This window comes from Phyllobates terribilis, unplaced genomic scaffold (genome assembly GCF_046119375.1).
Source record: "Phyllobates terribilis strain yellow unplaced genomic scaffold, ASM4611937v1 Scaffold_5__5_contigs__length_657084704, whole genome shotgun sequence".
In the NCBI taxonomy this organism is placed as follows: domain Eukaryota; kingdom Metazoa; phylum Chordata; class Amphibia; order Anura; family Dendrobatidae; genus Phyllobates; species Phyllobates terribilis.
In genome coordinates, this window is record NW_027362765.1 from 407,913,399 (window position 1) to 407,935,015 (window position 21,617).

The 21,617-nt window shown below is 46.2% G+C and overlaps 1 protein-coding gene across 3 annotated transcripts in view; it reads right to left on the reverse strand.

Moving 5' to 3' along the window:
• TCERG1L (transcription elongation regulator 1 like) overlaps window positions 1-21,617 on the reverse strand; it is a 402,802-nt gene that overhangs the window by 356,680 nt on the left and 24,505 nt on the right. For all 3 annotated transcript variants that reach the window (XM_073685097.1, XM_073685095.1, XM_073685096.1), the window contains exon 2: window positions 9,378-9,521. In XM_073685097.1, the coding sequence (XP_073541198.1) occupies window positions 9,378-9,521 (144 nt within the window). The remainder of the gene's footprint in view (window positions 1-9,377; window positions 9,522-21,617) is intronic.

The window sequence follows — 21,617 nt, forward strand, 5'->3', positions numbered from 1 at the left end:
TTTCAAGTGTAATCAGTAATCTTTTCAGGAGACCAAAACTGGACACGATTGGACATTGATTTTCTTTTCCAGCATGCGAGGTTACAGAGCCTTATGTTTCGTAAGCAAAGCGTGAAGTGCTCCAATTCTCAGCTTTCTATTTTCTTTTGCCAAGGTCTCCTCCGGTGGGATTATCAGCTCTCATTGTTCCATTTAAGATATATAGTGTCCCTGTCATATCTCAGCATTGTCCCTCTGATGTATATATAATTATTAATAGAAGAGGAGCTACGGTGCATTCAGCCTACAAAAAGGACAGCAGCGTCATATTAGCTAATCATCATATACAATGGAGCCTTTTTAAATTGCAGATTTTTACATTGTCAGCAATTTTCTTAATATAAACTCAAAACAAATCACTAATCTAAGTGCGGGGTATAGAGAAAAGGCATCAGCAAGAAAATCAAATTCCCTCGCACAGTATAAAAAAAAAGCGTCTATTTTTTTGTTTTTATTATTTCAAGAAGCAGCGCCACATGTTGCGTTTGGCATTACAGAACAGCTCGGGATCTCCTACAATACTAAAAAGAGACTATAAACTTAAACTATTTGTCCACTGCTTTAGATTACACCCCCCCCCCCCCAATGTATCCCCCTGGGGCCCCTAAGACTTCTTTTAAATTCCTTCTGTTGCTGAGAATGCCTGTGAGTGGCGCTATCACTGGCCGCTCACAGGCATCTCGTGACCCCCGGTTGCAGCCGGCTCTGACATCCGCTGATGTCACGACAAGTCCTGGTTGCATGGTGGATGCCAGGCTGTGGGCGGGGTTACCCCCCGCGTCACACCCGGCATCGACGGCGCGCTCTGCCTCTCCCCATTCATTGGGAAAGCGCGCGGTGGATGCCGTGTTTGACTTGTTGTGACGTCAGCGCGGGGTCACGTGATGCCTGTGAGCGGCCACCGATAGCTGCTCTCTCAGGCATTGTCTGCAATGGAAGGTATTTATAAAAAGTCTTAGGGGCCCCGGGGGGATACATTGGGAGGGTAATCTAAAGTAGTGCACAAGTTCTTTAAGTAAAGTGATTTTGTTAAGTCTCTCAGACGATTTCAGATTAAAAAAGCTATCTTGGATAAACTTGATGCTAACCAGTCCGTCTAGAAGATCCCAGAGGAATCTCAACATTTGCCCTCTAACCCCAATATACAGGTGCATCTCAATAAATTAGAATATCATCAAAAAGTTAATTTATTTCAGTTCTTCAATACTAAAAGTGAAACTGATATATTATATAGAGTCATTGCAGAGTGATATATTTCAAGTGTTTACTTCTGTTAATGTTGATGATTATGGATTACAGCCAATGAAAACACAAAAGTCAATATCTCAGTAAATTAGAATACTTTATAACAACAGCTTGAAAAATGTTTTTAAAATCCGAAATGTTGGCCTACTGAAATGTATGTTCAGTAAATGCACTCAATACTTGGACGGGGTTCCTTTTACATAAATTACCGCATCAATGTGGCGTGGAATGGTGGCGATTAGCCTGTGGCACTGCTGAGGTGTTATGGAAGCCCAGGTTGCTTTGATAGCAGCCTTCAGCTCGTCTGCATTGTTGGGTCTGGTGTCTCATCTTCCTCTTGACAATACCCCATAGATTCTCTATAATAGATTCTCTATGGGGTTAAGGTCAGGCAAGTTTGCTGCCAATCAAGCACAGTGATACTGCTATTTGTAAACCAGGTATTGGTACTTTTGGCAGTGTGGACAGGTGCCAAGTCCTGCTGGAGAATGACATTTCCATCTCCAAAAAGCTTGTCTGCAGAGGGAAGCACAAAGTGCTCTAAAATGTCATGGTAGACAGCTGCGCTGACTTTGCACTTGATAAAGCACAATGGACCTACACCAGCAGATGACATGGCTCCCCAAACTGATTGTGGAAACTTCACACTAGACCTCAAGCAGCTTGGATTGTGGCCTCTCCACTCTTCCTCCAGACTCTGGGACCTCGATTTCCAAATGTAATGTAAAATTTACTTTGCATTTAGTTAGCGTCAATGACTGCCGCCTGAACGTCTGTCAAGTCAGCAGTCTTCTCCATGATTGTGGAGCCTACTGAAACAGACTAAGAGACCTCTTTTAAACGCGTAGGAAGTAGTGTTGAACGAACATGCTCGACACTGCTCGGTACTCTCCAGAGCATCACGCTACTCGGGATGTTCGGCGAGCACCGAGCATTTCCAGTTTACTCGGGCGGGAGCTCGGGTCTCCGCCCTGCATGTTTGGCGCTCTTTACAGAGCCAATGAACATGCAGGGATTGCCAGCCAGTCACTGTAATGCCGCAGCCATGTTGGTTGTGGGCATTACATTGATTGGCTGGCCGCACAGCGTCACCTCGAGTATTTAAAACCGGGCGCCGCCATCTAGGACACAGACGCACGGGATCAGACAGTGTAGGGAAAGCGCTGCTGAGCAAGGGAGAGATTTATAGTGCGAAATAGTTAGTGTAAGGTCTTTAAAGGCTGCCAGATCAAACAAACAGTTCTTCTCAGGACTAATATCTATCCCAGATATCAGGCAGGCAGGCAGGCAGGCTGTATAGGAGACGCAGTGGGGTTATACCAGCAAACGCTGCATTACAGTCCTGTGTGCTGCTCCTGTTGCTGAAATTTCAGGACTTGGCTCCAGGTCTTGGGGGGGGGGCAGGAAAAATCCTTTTTTTTTCATCTAAATCCTCTTTTTTTTTTCCTCCTTCACACTGTACAAATACCCCTCCCCCCCCAAAAAAAACAGTGCGTCTCTGTTTTTTCAGACACAAATATATCTGTTGAAAATAGTCTGGTGTAGGCCAGAGAAACAGAAGTGTGGTTTTGCAGTTCCATGGTGCAAACCTCTGTAGTATCCAGTTTTGGGCCTTTTGTATGTAAAAAAAAATAGTATGAGTGTGTCGCTCACTGTTCAGCCGCAAATATATATATTTAAAAAAGTCTGGTATACACCAGTAAATTATAACTATGGTTTTGCTGTTCCACAGTAAAAAATCTCTATTATCCTGTTTATCACATTTTTTGGCTTTAAAAAAAACAGCAGTGTCTCCTGACTGTTCTGACACAAAAATATATCTGTTGAAAATAGTCTGTTGTAGGCCCGACAAATCCCAGTGTGGTTTTGCAGTTCCACGGGTCAAATCGCTGTAGTATCCAGTTTTGGGCCTTTTGTATGTAAAAAAAACCTGTTTGAGTGTGTCGCTCACTGTTGAGCCGCAAATATATATATTTAAAAAAGTCTGGTATACACCAGTAAATTATAACTATGGTTTTGCTGTTCCACGGTAAAAAATCTCTATTATCCTGTTTATCGCATTTTTTGGCTTTAAAAAAAACAGTAGTGTCTCCTGACTGTTCTGACACAAAAATATATCTGTTGAAAATAGTCTGCTGTAGGCCCGGCAAATCCAAGTGTGGTTTTGCAGTTCCACGGGTCAAATCTCTGTAGCATCCATTTTTGGGCCTTTTGTATCTATAAAAAAACAGTTTGAGTGTGTCGCTCACTGTTCAGCCGCAAATATATATATTTAAAATTTTATGGTATACCCCAGTAAACAATAACTGTGGTTTTGCCATTCCACAGTAAAAAATCTCTATTATTCAGGTTTTGGTATTTTTTCCGTAAAGAAAAACAGTAATAGTTTCTCCCTGATGGTTCTGATTGTTTAAAAGAGTCGGGTGTAGGCCAGAGAAATAGAACTGTGGGTTTCCTCTTCCACGGTTGTAATCTACTTTTTGTTACCCTTTTTCCACTGATAGTGCGAGTGTAAGCTATTTTACTTCCTTTACAATGGGCAAGGCGCGTGGCAAGGGACGTGGAAGTGGACGTTCTGGTGATGGTGCGTGCAGAGGACGGGCCGTGGTCAAGGTTAAAATGTGCCACAACCAACAGCCACATCTTCTCGCTCCCACTTCTTGACCGAATTACTAGGGAATCACAGAACAACACCAGTATTGCGAACTGATCAGTGTGAACAGGTTATTAATTGGATAGCTGATAATACATCCAGTTACCTGAGCACCACCACCTCCGGTCTGTCTTCCACACGGTCAACTCTTTGTAGCCATGAGTATCGACCGCATACTCCTCCTCACCCTGATGCTCCTTCCTCCCACCATGCCGAGTGTCGTCAGACAGCAACTGATCCCACACTTGGACACTCTGAAGAGCTGTTCACTGTTCCATTTCCATATTTGTGCCCCTCGCCTGCTCCGCTTGAAGTGGTGGAAGAGGAGATCCCATGTAGTGATGCCCAAATATTTGAACAGCCACGGCCACAGGAAGTCGACGCTGGCAATTTGTCACAAGAGGTGGACGATGACGAGACACAATTGCCAGGAAGTGAGGAGGAGGATCGTGGTGCGAAAATGGAAGAGGAGGAGGTGGTGGATGATCTAGTAACTGACCCAACGTGGCAGGAGGACATGCAGAGTGAGGCCAGCAGCACACAGGGTGAGGGAGGCAGAGTACCCCAACAGGCCGGAAGAAACAGTGTGGTGGCCGCAGACAGAAGGCAGGCAACCGATCCCCGTAACACCAACATGAGGGACGTTGCCAGTACAAGCGGTAGGTCTTCCAGAGTCTGGAATTTTTTTAAAGACACTACTGATAACCCCAAAAAGGCCATTTGTACCAACTGCCATGCCAGCATCAGCAGGGGTGACAAAACTACCAGCCTGAACACCACCAGCATGATCAGGCACATGGCAGCAAAGCACCCGACTTTGTGGGGTGAACCCCAGGGTCCACGACCAGTGTCAGCGGGTGTCACCACTGCTTCTTCCGCTGTTGTGCATGCAATAGAACCCCCTGTTGTGTGTGCAAGGCAATCCCCTCTCCATACTGCATGTAAAGATGCCTCCTCCTCTCAGTCTTCACTTGTTATGGCAGTTTCTCAAGAAACAGCATCAACGTTCACGTCCCACCGCAGTGTTCAATTGTCCATATCCCAGACCTTTGAACGAAAGCGGAAATTCGCAGCTAAGCCCCACAGGCCACAGTCCTAAATTTGCACATTTCACGACTGCTTGCATTGGAAATGCTGCCTTTTAGGCTGGTGGAGACGGAATCCTTCCGCAACCTTATGGCGGTGGCCGTCCCTCGGTACTCGGTCCCCAGCCGACACTATTTTGCCCGGTGTGCCCTCAACAATGCAGTTACTGGGAGAGTCCACCTGACAACGGACACGTGGACAAGTGCTTGTGGCCAGGGACGGTACATTTCCCTGACGGCACACTGGGTAAACATAGTGGAAGCCGGGACCCAATCGGACCTTGGGACGGAACACATCCTCCCCACACCGAGGATTGCGGGCCCTATGTCAGTAAGAATTGCCCCCACAGTGTACAGCTCCTGCGCATCATCCTCCTCCTCCTCCTCATGTTCAGCCTCCATCTCAAATATCACCACAACAGTTACAAGCTGGAAGCACTGCAGTACTGCCTCCGCCAAGCGGCAACAGGCTGTGCTGAAACTCATAAGATTAGGTGAGAAACCTCACACTGCTTGTGAGTTATGGACAGCTGTGAAAGAGCAGGCAGATCTGTGGCTGAGACCGCTGAACCTACATCCAGGCATGGTAGTGTGTGACAATGGCCGTAACCTAGTGACGGCTCTGAGGCAAGGCGAGATCACACACGTACCATGCCTGGCTCATGTGCTTAACCTCGTGGTTCAGCGGTTTCTTAAATCATACCCCGAGTTGCCAGATCTGCTCGTGAAAGTACGCCGCCTGTCAGCTCATTTTCGGAAGTCGGCTACAGCCTCCGCCGCCCTTGCTGTGTTGCAGCAGCGTTTGCAGCTTCCGGCACACCGACTGGTGTGTGATGTCCCCACACGTTGGAACTCTACCCTCCACATGTTGCTAAGGATTTGTGAGCAGAAGAGAGCAGTTGTGGAGTACCAGCTGCAAGAAGGCCGTCGATATTCAGGTCAGACTCCACACATAAGACCTCAGGAGTGGACCTGGATGTCTGACATATGTACCATCCTGACAAACTTTGAGGAGGCCACCAAGATGGTGAGTGGCGATGACGCCATCATTAGTGTCAGCATCCCACTTGTCTGTCTTTTGCAACGCTCTCTGCAGAGAATTAAAGAGGAGGCATTGCTGCCAGAGTATGATGAGATGGATCAAGAAGCCGTAGCAGGCGATTACACACAGCCCAGCCTCATCTCATCCCAACGTGCATTGGGGGACAATGAGGGAGAGGAGGAGGAGGAGGAGGAAGAACAGGAGCTGGTATCATGCGCTGTAGACGGTAGTACCTGTACAACTGTCATACCGTCGGTTCAGCGTGGGTGGCCTGAGTACTGGGGGGAGGAGGAGGAGGAGGAGGAGAGCATGGTCAGTCTTCATCTTGGTGAGGACACGGAAATCTTGCCCTTTACCAGTCCGGCACGCATGGCTGACTTTATGTTACGTTACCTTAACCGTGACCCTCGCATTGTCAAAATGTTGGGTGACAGTCATCACTGGTTGGTGACACTTATAGACCCCCGCTACAAGGAGAACTTTCACTCTCTTATTCCTGAGGTGGAGAGGTCTACAAAAATGGGGCAGTACCAGAAGGCCCTTGCTGCAGAGCTGTTAAAAAAATTCCCATCTGAACACGCTAGCGACAGAGGTCACAGTTCGTTGTTGCCCAACCAAGGCGTACATGCGAGAGAGACGCAACTCCAATCCAGCAGAGGCAGGGGAACACTGTCAATGTTCTAGGACAGTTTTCTCAGACCCTCCCTTCGGACAGACCCTGAGGCACGGAGTACTCTCACAAGGAGTGGAAAGTTTCAAAAGATGGTGAGGGAGTACCTTGCCGACCATACGAGCATCCTCCGTGATTTCTCTGTGCCTTTTAATTATTGGGTATCCAAGCTGGACACTTGGAATGAACTTGCTCTGTACGCCTTGGAGGTCCTGTCCTGCCCTGCCGCTAGCGTGTTATCGGAGCGTGTTTTTAGTGCCGCTGGGGGAATTATAACTGATAAGCGCACTCGCCTGTCAACTGTCAATGCTGACAAGCTGACCCTTATCAAAATGAACAAGGGCTGGATTGGGCCAGACTTCTCATCACCACCAAATGACAGCAGAGTAACATAAAGTCAAATCCACTGTGTTATTTCGGGAGGTGTATTCATATGCACCGCTTCACACCCACACATGGGTATACGCTTCCTCATTTCGGCTGTTTTATGCTCTTCTCCTTATCCTCAGCCTCCATCACCACTATACCACCAGGGTGACCGTGGTCCGTGCTGCCATTATTGAAAGTTCCTCCATCCTGTTTTTTGTCAGCTTTTGCTTGGAAGGCATAAGCAAAGACTGTGGGAGACCCACTCCCCAATAATGGGAATAATATTTTTAAGATGCTGTACTGTATGGCTCTTCCAATTGGCATTAAAACCGTCTTGTTATACCACTCTGACCTCCACATCTCTTCTGAGGGGCATTAAAAGCATCTTGTTATACCACTCTGACCTCCACGTCTCTTCTAAGGGGCATTAAAACCATCTTGTTATACCACTCTGACCTCCACTTCTTTTCTGAGGGGCATTAAAAGCGACTTGTTAAGCTACTGGGACCTCCACTACTTTTCCAAGGGGCATTAAAAGCGTCTTGTTAAGCTACTGGGACCTCCATCATTCTTTCAAGGGGCATTAAAAGTGTCTTGTTATACCACTCAGAACTCCACGTCTCTTCTGAGGGGCATTAAAAGCATCTTGTTAAGCTACTGTGACCTCCATGTCTCTTCTGAGGGGCATTAAAAGCATCTTGTTAAGCTACTGGGACCTCCACCACTTTTCCGAGGTGCATTAAAAGCATCTTGTTAAGCTACATTGGGAAAAATAAGTATATGCTGTGCTGAGATCACCAAATGACAGGACACCACTCAGTGAGCTCAGCGCAGTTCAGGGGCCCGCTCGCTGCAGTGAGTCATTCTGCCGTGCTCCTCAATGTGTCCGGTCGCCTCAAACCACCGCAGAAGCTGATGAAGAAATGTCGCATAGATGGATTACGACATGGAACACTGGATTATTTAAACTTTGGACAGGTGAGGAATATTGTTCTTTTTAATTTTTGGTTTGTTTACGGGGACCGTGGCTTTAGGGAATTAGGTGTAAAGGTGAGTATAAGCTGCGCATTGGAGGAGCACATGGGCACTGAAGCTGGTTGGATCTAGCAATCCGTGCAGCCCCAGAGTAGTGACTACAAGATCTATTGGAAAACGTTTGTAAGCGCTGCGCTCCTTGTCTAAGAGCCCAGTCGCCACTGACTACAGAGGTGGCCTATAACCTAGACAGCAAGCCATAAATAATGTAATCAGAAATCTTTCTGTTCTTAAGAAAGAAATTAGCTACAAAGTTTTTCAAGAAATTTGCAATTATAACCATTTTGGAATCATGAGAATAACGCTTTAAGCTATTTCTAAGAAAAAAAAAAGATTATTCACAGACAACTCATCTAAGTGTGATTCCAGGCTTATCATATTAATTATGTATCATTAGATTAGGCTGTTAGTATCACATCAGGAGGAGTCCAACATGCGGCACCAGCACCAAACAGCTGTTTGCAGCGCCGCTGTCTCATGGATCTAAACACAGCTCCATTCGCAGTGTAGTGGCCGTTCCCAGGTACTGCAGATTATTTCCCATTTGCTTCTGCAGCATCTCAGAACAACCACTGTACAGTGAACGAAGCTGTTCTATTTGGCTCCATTTCACTATCATAGACCTGAAAACAGCTGATTGGTGAGAATAGGTCTTTATAGGTCATTAATATCATAAGCCTGGAAAACCCCTTTAAGCTGTACTTCCAGCATTATAAGTGGAATACATGAACAGGAATAGAGGAATAGGGCCAGTCTAAGCTGGGCTCCCAATGCATATAGGTGAATAAGTGGCACTAGAAATCGAGTCCTCTTTCTCTCTGAAGAGACAATTTGCATATTTCTCAGAGGAGCACTGCGGCTTAAAAGTCTCCTCACCTAGGCATGTCAGGCTTGATATGTCATTCTCCACAAGGAGAAACATTACCCCTTGGACTCAGACGCCTCTCATACAGCCAAACCATATCTCACACTTTGCACTGATGAGAGGCAGTACCCTGAAACACAGTGTCTGCAAATTGACATTCTGGTTCTGGCTTTTATTATAAGTCATGTGACAAGGCTCGTTAGAGAGTTGATATTGACTTTTAGGATTGCTACTTTCTATAGGTGGCACTAGAGTTCTAGTTCTGTTCCTCTCTGAAGAGACAATTTGCATATACATGAAGTGTGACACCATGAAATCTTTGCTCCACTCAGAAGCATGATCACAATAGAAAAGAAAATGTAAATTATAGTTACCTTGCAATTAGGAGCTTTCTTTTCAACCCAACATTTTCCTGCATGAGGAGGTATGGTAGACGTGTAAACATGTGGAAAAAGGGGAATAATCTCAAGACTTGAAGAAGGTGAAAATCCAAATGCAGGAGAAGGACCTCCAACCCACTGTGAAAGGAAAGACAAGGCGTTAGCGCTGGAGCATACAATGCAGTAAGCACTAGCAAAACTCTTCTCCAGTCAAAGATTCATACGACATCTTAAAAGGGTTGTCGACTACTAGACAAACGCTTCTTAAATGCTACAGTCCCTTATATAAAATAAAAAACGTATACTTATCTCCTGAACCGGCAATGTTAGCACTGTGTCTCCTGGCGCCCACATGACATTATGTCATGTCTCATGAGCGCTGCATGATGAGCCGCATAGTATAGTATATGTTTGTTTTTTTTAATCTTTCATGGGGGACCATTTAAGAAGACGTTGTCCAGTAGTGGACAAGCCCTTTAAAAAACTTATTCCTATTTTTTTAACTGCATGGTCACCTTTGGGAACTTTTCTTTTTTAAACTTATATGCATTTTTGCAATAGTTTTTCCTTAAAAATATTGAATCATTTAACTTCCACAGTCGCAAACACATTTTGTATTGTCATACAAACAGAGGGCGTAGAAGCCAATTGGGACTTAATTTTGTGAAAACTTATTGCGAAAATGCTCTTTCACCAAAATTACATGCATCCAAATATAAGAAAAATGCTCTCAAAAGTGTTCATATACTCTAAAGAGAACCTATAGTTTTTGTTTTTCAGAAATCAATAATACAAATGTGTTAAGGGGACGGTTGCAAACAACTTTATTATAATGGAACGCAACCGAACCCGGGGTCCGCGGTGCAGCCTGGTGGACTGCGGCCGAACACCTTCCGGGAGAGAAGCAAACAACCAACTTAAATAGCAATCCCCTCCGTGTTAAAGCACACCGGAACGGGAATAGGGATTCGCACTATCTCCGTTAACTGCACAAGAGATGTGCGATAAATAATATATCTGTAGTCCTGTTGCGGCACAGGGACTACACTGTTAGCACTAGGATGCATGTGTGACTCACGCCGGCGAATACGTGCCTTCAGCCGGCGTGCTACCGGACTAAGAAGTATCACTCCACGTGGCCTACAGGAGGTACCGGGAATAGGGTGTCTGCAGACTGCTCGGGGTGTAATGCGACCCCTTTGTCAGAGCCAGGCTGTCAGATGAAGCTACCTGCCTATTTCATCTAGCCTGCCTATTTCCACTAAACCTGCCTGCAGAAACTAAAGCACACGTGGAGCCCAAGAGACCAAGCGTCCACACAACACCATCACTGCTCAATGATCAGAGCGCCGCCGCCATGTTTGTGGGCGGGCCTTTTAAAGATTAAGCCCTGCCCACCGTCGCACCTTTGGTGACGTCACCCGCGACCAATCAGGCAGTGCCAGGTCACCGGATCAGCTGACTCCCAAACCTCCAATCATAGTCCGCCATGTCACGGGCATACTCAGTACAGAGAATCCTGGACTTAGGCTTCAGTAGCCCTGTCTCCCTCCGCAACCTATGCTTCATGTTGCTAGGCACAAATACCCAAGGGACAACCTGTACATCTCGTGGACCAGCTAGGCATTGGGACTGATGTCAATGCTGAGCAGCATCAGCCCTGGCTGGACCAGAATGGGAGACCACAGAAAGTTTTGGGCTCATTTTGAATCTAGCAAACGCCTAACACAAATGAAATGTAGAAACTTTGCAATATATCTTATAAGAGAAATCCGCTTCTTTTCATCAAAATTTTCAATTAAGATTTTGTCTTCAGAAAATACTGATTTTTTACTGTGCACATGCTGCGGAAATTTCCGCTGCGGGTTATCATTGTGCAAAAATCCACAGCATGTCCATTATTTTTGCGGAAACGAGGCGTAATTGCCGCCATTGACTTGCATTGAATCGCATAATATCCGCATGACTACATGTGCACATGCGCATTTTAAGTGATTCAATGTGCGGATGGTACCCGGGTCGGGAGAAGAGGAGGCTCTCATCCAGACCCGGGTACCATAGTACCTGTAAAAATAAAGAATTTAAAATAAAAAAAAAACTTTATACTCATCTTCTGATGGCCCGCGGTCTTCTCTCCGGTGCGTCCTTGCTCCCCGGTGGCTCGCAATGGTGTAATAGGACCTTCCATGACGTCATTTAGTCATGTGACAGGTCACGCGACTGCTGACATGGGCAGTCGCGTGACCTGTCACATGACTAAATGACGTAATGGAACGTCCTTTTACATCACCGCGAGCCGCCCAAGACACCGGACGCCTGGGAGAAGGAGACGGGGGCCATCGGAAGGTGAGTATAATGTTTATTTTTTATTTTTCCCATTTTTATTCTTTTTTTAACTATTAACTTGGTCACATTATATAAATCCATGCCAGTTGCATGGATTTATATAGTGTGACCAAGTTGTCAAACACTTTTCCAAGTGATGCTAAAATCGCTTGGAAAAGAGCTTGATAACCCGCATGCGAAAATGCATGCAAAAACGCTTGACAAACGCTTCTACCTGGCAGGAAAAACGCATGTAAAATCCACATGCGTTTTTCCTGCCAGGGAGATGCAGAAAAAAATCTGCAGCATTTCTGCATCATGGGCACTTAGCCTCAGGATCTGGCTCTCTGGACATTTTCTCAAGGATTGCCCTACTCATCCTCAGGCTACCAAACCATCAGGAGAACGTCTGAGTCTGGGTGACAACTGAGGAGGTCACCCAGACTCCCAGGTACATTTTCCTTCCTCCTCTAGGGTACTGATAAATACTGTGTTATCCATCGAGAACCAGGCGTTCATCGACTGTGGGTCTGCTGCTAACTTTATTGATTCAAGACTGGTTCTGAAGTTAGGGTTAGGGACAGTTAGTTTAGAAATACCTTTGCAAGTTTTCCCTCTTGACAAAACACCATTATCCAGGAATTTGGTCAAGAAGGTTACGGTGGATTTCACGCTTCAAGTAGGAGCTCTCCACTCTGAATCCTTCTCATGTTTTGTGTTGGATAATTTACCTGCTGGGTTGGTACTGGGGCTTCCATGGTTGCAGATTTACAATCCTCTCATTGATTGGTGTCAGAGGGAGATTGTTAAATGGAGCCCTAATTGTTGCAAGAAATGTCTAAAAAATGTACAAATATGCTCCGCTAGTCTGAAGGGTCTGCCAGTGTACCTGAAGGACTTCGGAGATGTGTTCTCAGAAAAAGAGGCAGAGATACTGCCTCCCCATCATCTTTATGATTGTGCTATTGAGCTCATTCCTTGTGCCAAACTGCCTAAAGCTCGCCTTTACAATTTGTCTGGGCCTGAACGGGCCACCATGAAAGAATATGTTAACGAAAGTTTAAGGAAGGGTCATATCCGTCCTTCCTCCTCTCCGGTAGCTTCCATTTTTTTCTTCGCAAAAAAAAAAATGGGGGTCTCCATCCTTGCATCGATTTCTGGGAACTAAACAAAATCACGGTTAAAAATATGTACCCACTTCCACTCATCCCTGACCTATATAATCAGCTTCTGGGGCCCAGGGTGTTCTCTAAACTTGATCTTAGAGGGGCTTATAATTTGATACACATCCGGAAGGGTGATGAGTGGAAGACTGCATTTTTAACGTCTGAGGGTCTGTTTGAAAACATTGTCATGCCTTTTGGGTTATCCAATGCACCTGCTGTGTTTCAAAATTTTATGAATGATATTTTCTCTGATTGCATTGGAAGATATGTTGTAATTTATCTGGATGATATGCTAATTATCTCGCCAGATTTGGACTCTCACCAGGAACATGTCCGGGTTGTGTTACAAAGGTTAAGAGAGAACTCTTTTTTTGCTAAATTGGAGAAATGTGTTTTTTCTGTTCAGGAAGGGTTTAAGATGGACCCCGGGAAGGTACAGGCCATAATTGACTGGGTTCAACCTCGTGATCTTAAGACTTTACAGCGTTTTCTGGGATTCGCCAACTATTTTAGGAAATGTATCAAGGGGTTTTCTCAGATTGCTAAACCTCTTACTGACCTTCACGTAAGAGGGTTAATCTCAAGATATGGTCGCCGAGTGCTATCAAGGCTTTCAAAAAATTAAAAGAGTGTTTCATGCCTGCCCCCATTCTGATCCATCCGGATCCCCAAGAACCATTCATTGTAGAGGTGGATGCTTCGGAGGTCGGATTGGGGGCGGTTTTGTCGCAGGGGCCCAAAACTCTGACTAACTTGCGTCCATGTGCTTTTTTGTCTAAGAAATTTTCGCCGGCGGAAAGAAATTATGATGTTGGGAATCGTGAGCTACTTGCTGTAAAATTAGCCTTTGAGGAATGGAGGCATTTTTTGGAAGGGGCAGTTCATCCCGTTACTGCCCCCACAAGAATCTAGCCTATATTAAGTCAGTTAAAAGGTTAACTCCTAGACAAGCCAGATGGTCTTTGTTTTTCTCAATGTTTAATTTTTCGATTACATTAAGACCGGGGTCTAAGAATGTGAAAGCTCATGCATTGTCTCGTTGTCTCGATCCAGTTTCTCCTCCAGAACCTCCATCCTCCATTATCCCTCAGCGTATTGTGGTTTCTATGGTAACCTCAAAATTTGAGGAGGATATCCGTAATGTCCAGTCATTGGCTCCTCCCGCTACTCCAGGGTCTAAATTATTTGTGCTGTGTACCTAAGATTGCATGTGTTACAGGAATTTCATGATTCCATCTTGATTGGTCATCCTGGGGTTACTGCTGAACGGCAAGCCATTGCCAGACTTTTTGGGTGGCCATCCATGCTTAATGATATCAAAGATTTCATATCTGCTTGTGAAGTCTGCGCTCGTGCAAAAGTCAGTCATAGCCGGCCGGCAGGGGAATTGGCTCCATTGCCAATTCCAGAAAGTACATGGACTCATTTGTCCATGGATTTCATCACGGATTTGCCTCTGTCTGATGGAAAAACTGCTATCTGGGTGGTAGTGGACTAATTCAGCAAACAAGCTCATTTTGTTCCCTTGTCTGGATTACCTAATGCAGCGACACTCTCCAGGTTGTTTATTTCCCATATTGTAAGGTTACATGGTATCCGCCTTAACATTGTGTCGGATAGGAGAGTACAATTTGTCTCTAAATTCTGGAGAGCTTTTTGTAGTAAACTCGGGATTGACTTGTCATTTTCATCTGCCTACCACTCTGAGACCAACGGTCAGACTGAGAGGACAAATCAATCTTTGGAACAAATTTTAAGGTGCTTTGTGGAGGCTCAGCAGGAGGACTGGTCTTCGTTTTTACCTCTCGCTGAGTTTGCCTTTATCAGTCGAGTTAATCAGTCTACTGGAACCTCTCAGTTTTTCTGTAATTATAGGTTTCATCCCCATTTTGGTGAATTTTATAGGATTAGTTCTGAATGTCCTGGGGTGTAGGTCACCGTACAAAAACTTGGGGATGTTTGGAAGGAGGTTCAAAAGAATATTGGGACTACTCAGACTCACCAAAAACTGAAGGCTGATAGAAGACTTTCGGTGGGTCCTGTGTTTAAGATTGGGGATAAGGTTTGGTTGTCATCCAGGAACATTAAACTTAAAGTGCCGTCGGCAAAGTTGTGTCCAAAGTTTATTGGTCCTTATGAGATCCTTGAGGTGGTCAATCCAGTGGCATTCAGATTAAAGCTTCCTCCATCCCTTCGCATCCCTAACAACTTCCATAAATCCTTATTAAAAGAGTTTGTTCCCTCTCTATTGTCTCCCTCATCCTCGCCACCTCCAGTTTCAGTCGATGGTGGCTTAGAGTATGAGGTTCAGAGAGTGTTGGATTTTTGTAGGGTCCGTAATTCCCTCCAATACCTCATCCACTGGAGGGGATACAGACCAGAGGAGAGATCATGGGTCCCTGCTCGAGATGTGAAGGACGATTGGTTAGTCAGGGCCTTCCATCTAACGTTTCCTGGGAAGCCTGGGGGTCCGGTGGCTCCCCCTAGAAGAAGGGGCATTGTCACAGTTCCACTCCTCACTGTGTCTGGGATGCAGTTACTGAGCTGTCCAATCTTGTACAGGGGCATGCTGGAGCTGTCTGTACTGTGATTGACAGCTTGACCATCCAATCTTGGACAGGGGTGTGTAATAGCTGTCAGTGTGGTGATTGACAGCTCGGCTCTCCAATCTGAGACTGGGAGGCACTGGCTATCTTCAGGTGTTCATTATCCCAGTTGAATGCCTGGCTACTTAACTGAGCTGTTTGTCCCAGATCTCTGCCAGACGTACATTCAGCTAGTGTTAGGTTTGTTCTCTGTGCCTTGAGTTCTGTTTATTGATCTTCTGTTGCCTGACCTTGGACCTTCTTCTGACCATCTGTCTGTTTAACCCCTTCTGCTCTGATCTGCTTTCCTCCTGGTATTCTGATCTACAGAACGCTATCTGACTACGCCTTTGCCTCTTCCCTCTGTTCTTGACCTACCCTCCTGGCTTTGACTTCGGACTCCTTAATTATCCCATCTCACGGTCTGGCCGTGAAAAGTGACTCAGAGTCACAGGTTTGCTGGAGTATGATGTGGAAAATTCATTAAAAGGTGCACACCACTTAATGAATTCTTCGCATCTTCTCAGTGGAGTGCATCTCCATGCGCTGCGTCAAATATGTTACTCCAGCCAGGGAGAGAAGTAGCATTTTTGGCATAAGAAACTCAGGCTGTTTGGCTAAATTTAGCGGGTATGCGTAGCCATACTTTGTACCTCCTCGGCTCCTCTCCAGTTCATCTTAGCAAAGCTGTTTCTAACTAGTGTTGAGCCACCCCCGTAGTGTTCGAGTTCGGTTCGGTTCGTCGAACACCCGTGTGTTCGCCGAACTGTTCGTCGAACTGTTCGTCGAACACCTTCGAACACCGTTAAAACCAATGGCAGGCAAACAAAAACACATAGAAACACATAGAAAACACCTTCAAAGGTGTCCAAAAGCTGACAAACTGCTCAGAAGACACAACTAACACATGGAAAAGTGACAAGTACATATAGTCATGAGAAAAGAAAAGAGGTGGAGGAGTAAAAGGAGGGGGAGACACAGATATAGGCATGTCATGCCCTTCTAAAATCCAAAAAGTGAGAAGCCGACACGTTCAGTCCGCTCCTGCCCGTGCCACCTCCGTGTCGCCGGGTTTGTGCCAGAGCCGCGGTGAACCCTGACGGCCAGCCCCCCTCTCCCAATACTGGTGCCTGTCCGCTGGTGGGTCGAGCGAGCCCCCCTGTGGTGGAGGCAGCTCTAAGTTTTTTAATTTAAATTGTCTCTCTAATTTGAATGAATACACTTTAAATCCATTTACAAGGATCTATTGGAGGGCAAGTCTCATGCCAGCAGCCGCGTAATTCCAGCTCCAGTAGCGTCCACTAAAGCTGCTGCAGTTAAAAAGCTTTTATAAGGATCGAGCTCGGCTGTCCACCGCAAGGCATCCTACTGCCAGTCCCAGCCCCTATGCCTTGGGGTGCCTCCTGATGCTCTTCACTGAGTATCCCGTGGTCCCGAAGCATTTCCTTTGAAAAAATTAAGTGTCCAAACTACAGGTGGTGTAGCTTGCTTAACAGCCGGGATAATCCGCTGACTAGCAGACACTGCTAATAGGCACAAAGTATTTCCTGGGCTAGATGCAGTTAAAAATTTGTAAGTAGATACTCTCGTTGGATGCTGAGAAAGCATTCCATAGAGTCTACTGGCACGCCATATATGATTCTCTTAAAAAGCTTGGGGTAGGGGTCTAGTGGACCCTTTTATAGCCAAAATCACGGCCCTGTATCACAATACGTCACCTAGGCTGAAGATAAATGGAACTGTAGCACCCTGAGGGCTCGATTGCTACAGACGTATTGCACCTCACCCAGAGGTGTGATATCTCACTCTCAGGTAAGGATGGAGTGTGGATCAGGACCCGACACCTGCATGCATTACACCACATTGCCGTGGGGCAGGGCGACCAATATGCCCCTGAGATGGGCACGACAGTCCCTGTCCCTGGCTGGAGTGGGGGGAGGGAACACTGAGGAAGGGGAACCCTGTAGTGCAGGAGCAGGGAGGAAGCAGTTCCTGGGTGCATTGAGAAGGGAGTATAAAAGGTGGGCACCATCTTAGTTCAGTGCAGAGAAGTCTGAGCAGAAGTGGCAGGGAGCAGGGGCTCTGCATGAGCTCTGCTCCGGAGGCAGGCCTAGTAACAGAGGCCCAGGCCTGCAAGAGGGAGAAGGAAGGAAGAGGAGCGGAGAAGGCTCCAGGAACGAGGAATGAAGGGATCCCAGGGGTGCGGACGGGCGAGTCGCCACCGCACGCCCGAATCCACCTGCGTGGAGGGGTCAGGCCAAAGGGGGAGACCGGTCCCCGAACTAGTGGAGGCAGGAAACGACCCTCAGCTAGAAACCGGAGGCTCTGACATTTTATGTGGCGCAGCCCCTCGCTACACCCGCTAGGAAGGCACCACATAGGGTCAGGGAAACTGGCGCCAAGTTTACCAAGAGGAGGCCCGAGGCAGCCGGACAGAAGTGTTGGTAAGAAAGGCCAGACAAAGGACACACAAAGGGGGTCCTGTGAAGCGCTCCAAAGTTATCTGGGAGTTGTCTGAGCCCCTCACCTGGTGAGCACAGTACGACGTGGGCAGCCGTTACCTGCAGACGTGGTCTGGATAATAAGAACTGTGAGTAAAGGCCCTGAACTGCATCACTGACTCCGTGTCATTACTGCTGCTGCCCTGCACCATCACCCCCATCCTCCGCATACACTGCCCTGAGGCTATACTCCTCCCGTGGGGAGTTATGCTACGCTCTGCTGCACCCACAACACCAGCCTCAGCGGTCTGCCCTGTAGCGGCGGTTCACTCTGACCGCAATCCACGGGTGGCGTAGTCGGACATTTAAACATCAAAACCACATAAACAGTTACGCCACTGGTTTGACCACCCTGAGCCACGGAACCGGGTCGCCGCCACGAAGACTACAACCACCAGCATCCACCAAAAAGGGTCCGGCTCCGGGTGTCCCAAGGCCCAGGGGGTGCGTCAGAACATTTTCATCACCTTTCACAATCACCAATGGGACAAGGCAGGGATGTCCTCTGTCCCCTCTCTTATACATCCTAGTGACGGAGCACCTGCTCTCATCAATTCGCCATAACCCCAATATTAGGTGGATTGAGGTGGGAGGCACCGAGTACAAGTGCTCTCTATTTGCTGATGATGTCCTAGTATATATCACTCAATCACATATATCCATCCATGCTGTTATGGCTGAAATAGATCACTTTGTTACATGGTAAAATTTTAAAATCAATGCAGCGAAGTCTGAGGCCCTCGATGTCTCCCTCCCCAAATCCATATAGGATTCCATCCAGTCCAACTTTCCCTTTGCCTGGCCCTCACAGGGTATCAAATACTTAGGAATTCCTATTCATAGAGACCTCTCCCATCTATGTTATCTTAATTTTGGGCCCTTTATTGAACAACTCCATACAGACCACGGTTGGCAAGTTAGAACTGTAAGATTCACTACGTGAACCACTGGTGTTTTGTGGAAAAGCACATGTACACTGCGTTCCAAATTATTATGCAAAAAGTGTTTAGGAGTGATAAGGGAAGAATTTGTTTGTTTGTCAGTTAAACTCATTGATGGTGATGTGTGTCAGGGCTCTTTATATCACTGTAAGCAATTGCAGACACCTGTGCTAATTAGTTTGGCAGGTGTGTCCAATGAAAGGCAAGACTACTTAAGAAGGCTCTCTCACATTATTAAGCAGCCTACATTTTCTGCCAAAATGGGAAAGAAAAAGGATGTGTCGGCTGCTGAGAAGCAACAAATTGTGGAGTGTTTAGGTCAAGGCATGACTACAATCAACATTGTGCGATGATCAGGATGAAGTGTCTTGGCAATCAAGAAGTATGTAGCTGATTCACAGTACACACGTGTGCGTGCTGATAAGGGCAAATTGAGGACTCTGTCCTACAGGCAATTACGTCAGGTTGAAAGAGCAGCGGCAAAAAAGCCTTGTCATAGCAGCAGACAAGTTTTTGAAGCTGCTTGTGCCTCCAACGTCCCCCGAACTACAAGATGCAGGGTCCTTCAGAGGTTTGCAGCTGTGCATACGCCATCCTGTCAACCTCCTCTATCCACTTCACACAAGCAGAAACGGCTCCAGTGGGCCAAACATTACATGAAGACTTATTTCAAAACTGTTTTGTTCACGGATGAGTGCCGTGCAGCGCTCGATGGTCCAGATGGATGGAGTGGAGGATGGCTGGTTGATGGACACCCCACGCAAACACGGCTACAGCGCCAACAAGGAGGAGGTGGAGTAATGTTTTGGGCTGGAATCATGGGGAGAGAGATTGTCGGCCCCTTTAGGATCCCTGAAGGCGCTAAAGATGAACTCCATAATGTATGTGGATTTTCTCAAACAGCACTTCCTGCCATGGTTCAAGAAGAAGAACCGTGTATTTCACAGCAAGATCATTTTTCTGCATGATAATGCACCATCTCATGCTGCACATAAAACATCTGCATCTCTGGCTGATATGGGCATAAAAGGGGACAAACTTATGGTGTGACCCCTATGCTCCCCTGACCTCTACCCCATTCAGAACCTTTGGAGCATCATTAAAAGGATTGTCTATGATGGCGGGAGGCAGTTCACATCTAAGCAACAGCTCTGGGAGGGTATTCTGTCCTCATGCAAAACAATTGAAGCAGAAACCATCCAAAACCTGACAAATTCAATGGACGAGAGAGTTCAGAAGCTCCTTTCGAACAAGGGGTCCTATGTGAAAATGTAACATCACCTAGAATAAAGTTTTGAGTTGAAAACTGTTTGATTTCAGTTTCTAACAACCTGCTAATGCTTATAATTTAAAAAATGACCATTTTTTTGGTCTTTATTAAAATGAAAAGGTTGATCGAAAAGTTTGGGGGATCTAAGAGTGTGGCAACCCAGTAGTCATGATTACTTCGAATTCTGACAATATGAGGGTCATGCTGCAGGTAGTGCAGCAAGAAGGCACTTATGTGTCTTGCGCATCTCGGAGCCCCAAAATTATTTTCCGGGCTAGATGCAGCTAAAAATTATTATTAATTTTAAATCTGGTGAAGCTTTAGTATAGATGGCCTAATAGGATCAGTGCTGCACACTGCTACAAAGCCCAAATTATTTTCCAGTCAAGATACAGATAAACATGATTAGTAATTTTAAATCTGGTGGAGCTTATTATAGATGGCCTAATAGAATCAGTGCTGCACACTGCTACAAAGCCCAAATTATTTTCCAGCCAAGATACAGATAAACATGATTAGTAATTTGAAAGCTTAAAACGGTTGGTAGGGTGATTTTAACCAATCATCAAGCTTTTACTCTCCCCAAGATGACACAGGGGTAGAAAAGTCGTTTCGGATCCATGATTTGTTCATCTTTATGAACGTGAGTCTGTCTACATTATCAGTGGAGAGCCGCGTGCGCTTATCTGTCAGCACACCACCAGCAGCGCTGAACACACGTTCAGACAGAACGCTGGCTGCGGGGCATGACAAGATCTCCAAGGCGTAAGTGGCTAGCTCCGGCCATTTATCCAGATTGGAAGCCCAAAAAGAGCAAGGGTCCAGTGACACAGTCGTGGCTTCAATGTTTACTTGGAGATACTCCTGTACCATCGTCTCTAGTCGTTGACTATGTGTGAGACTTCTTGTCTCCTGTGGCCTTGCAAAGGATGGGCTAAAAAAGTAGTGAAATGATTCCGCAAAATTGATGTTACCAGCAGATACTGTGGTTCTGTTACGGTTTGAGTGCTGAACACTTGACGGTCCCACGGTTGGCAAGTTGGAACTGTGAGATTCACTACGTGCACCACTGGTATTTTGTGGAAAAGCACATGTAAGATTCTGCAACAGTCTCTGCTGATACTCCTGCATGCGTGCATCCCTTTCTATGGCAGGAATAATTTCTGCAAATTTACTTTTGTACCGGGGATCTAACAGTGTGGCAACCCAGTAGTCAGGATTATTTCTAATTCTCACAATTCGAGGGTCATGTTGCAGGTAGTGCAGCAAGAAGGCACTCATGTGTGTTGCGCATCCAGGAGCACCAAGTCCCTGTTGTGTTGGTGGCGAGTAGTGTTGAGCCACCCCCGTAGTGTTCGAGTTTGGTTCGGATCGTCGAACACCCGTGTGTTCGCCGAACTGTTCGTCGAACTGTTCGTTGAACACCTTCGAACACCGTTAAAACCA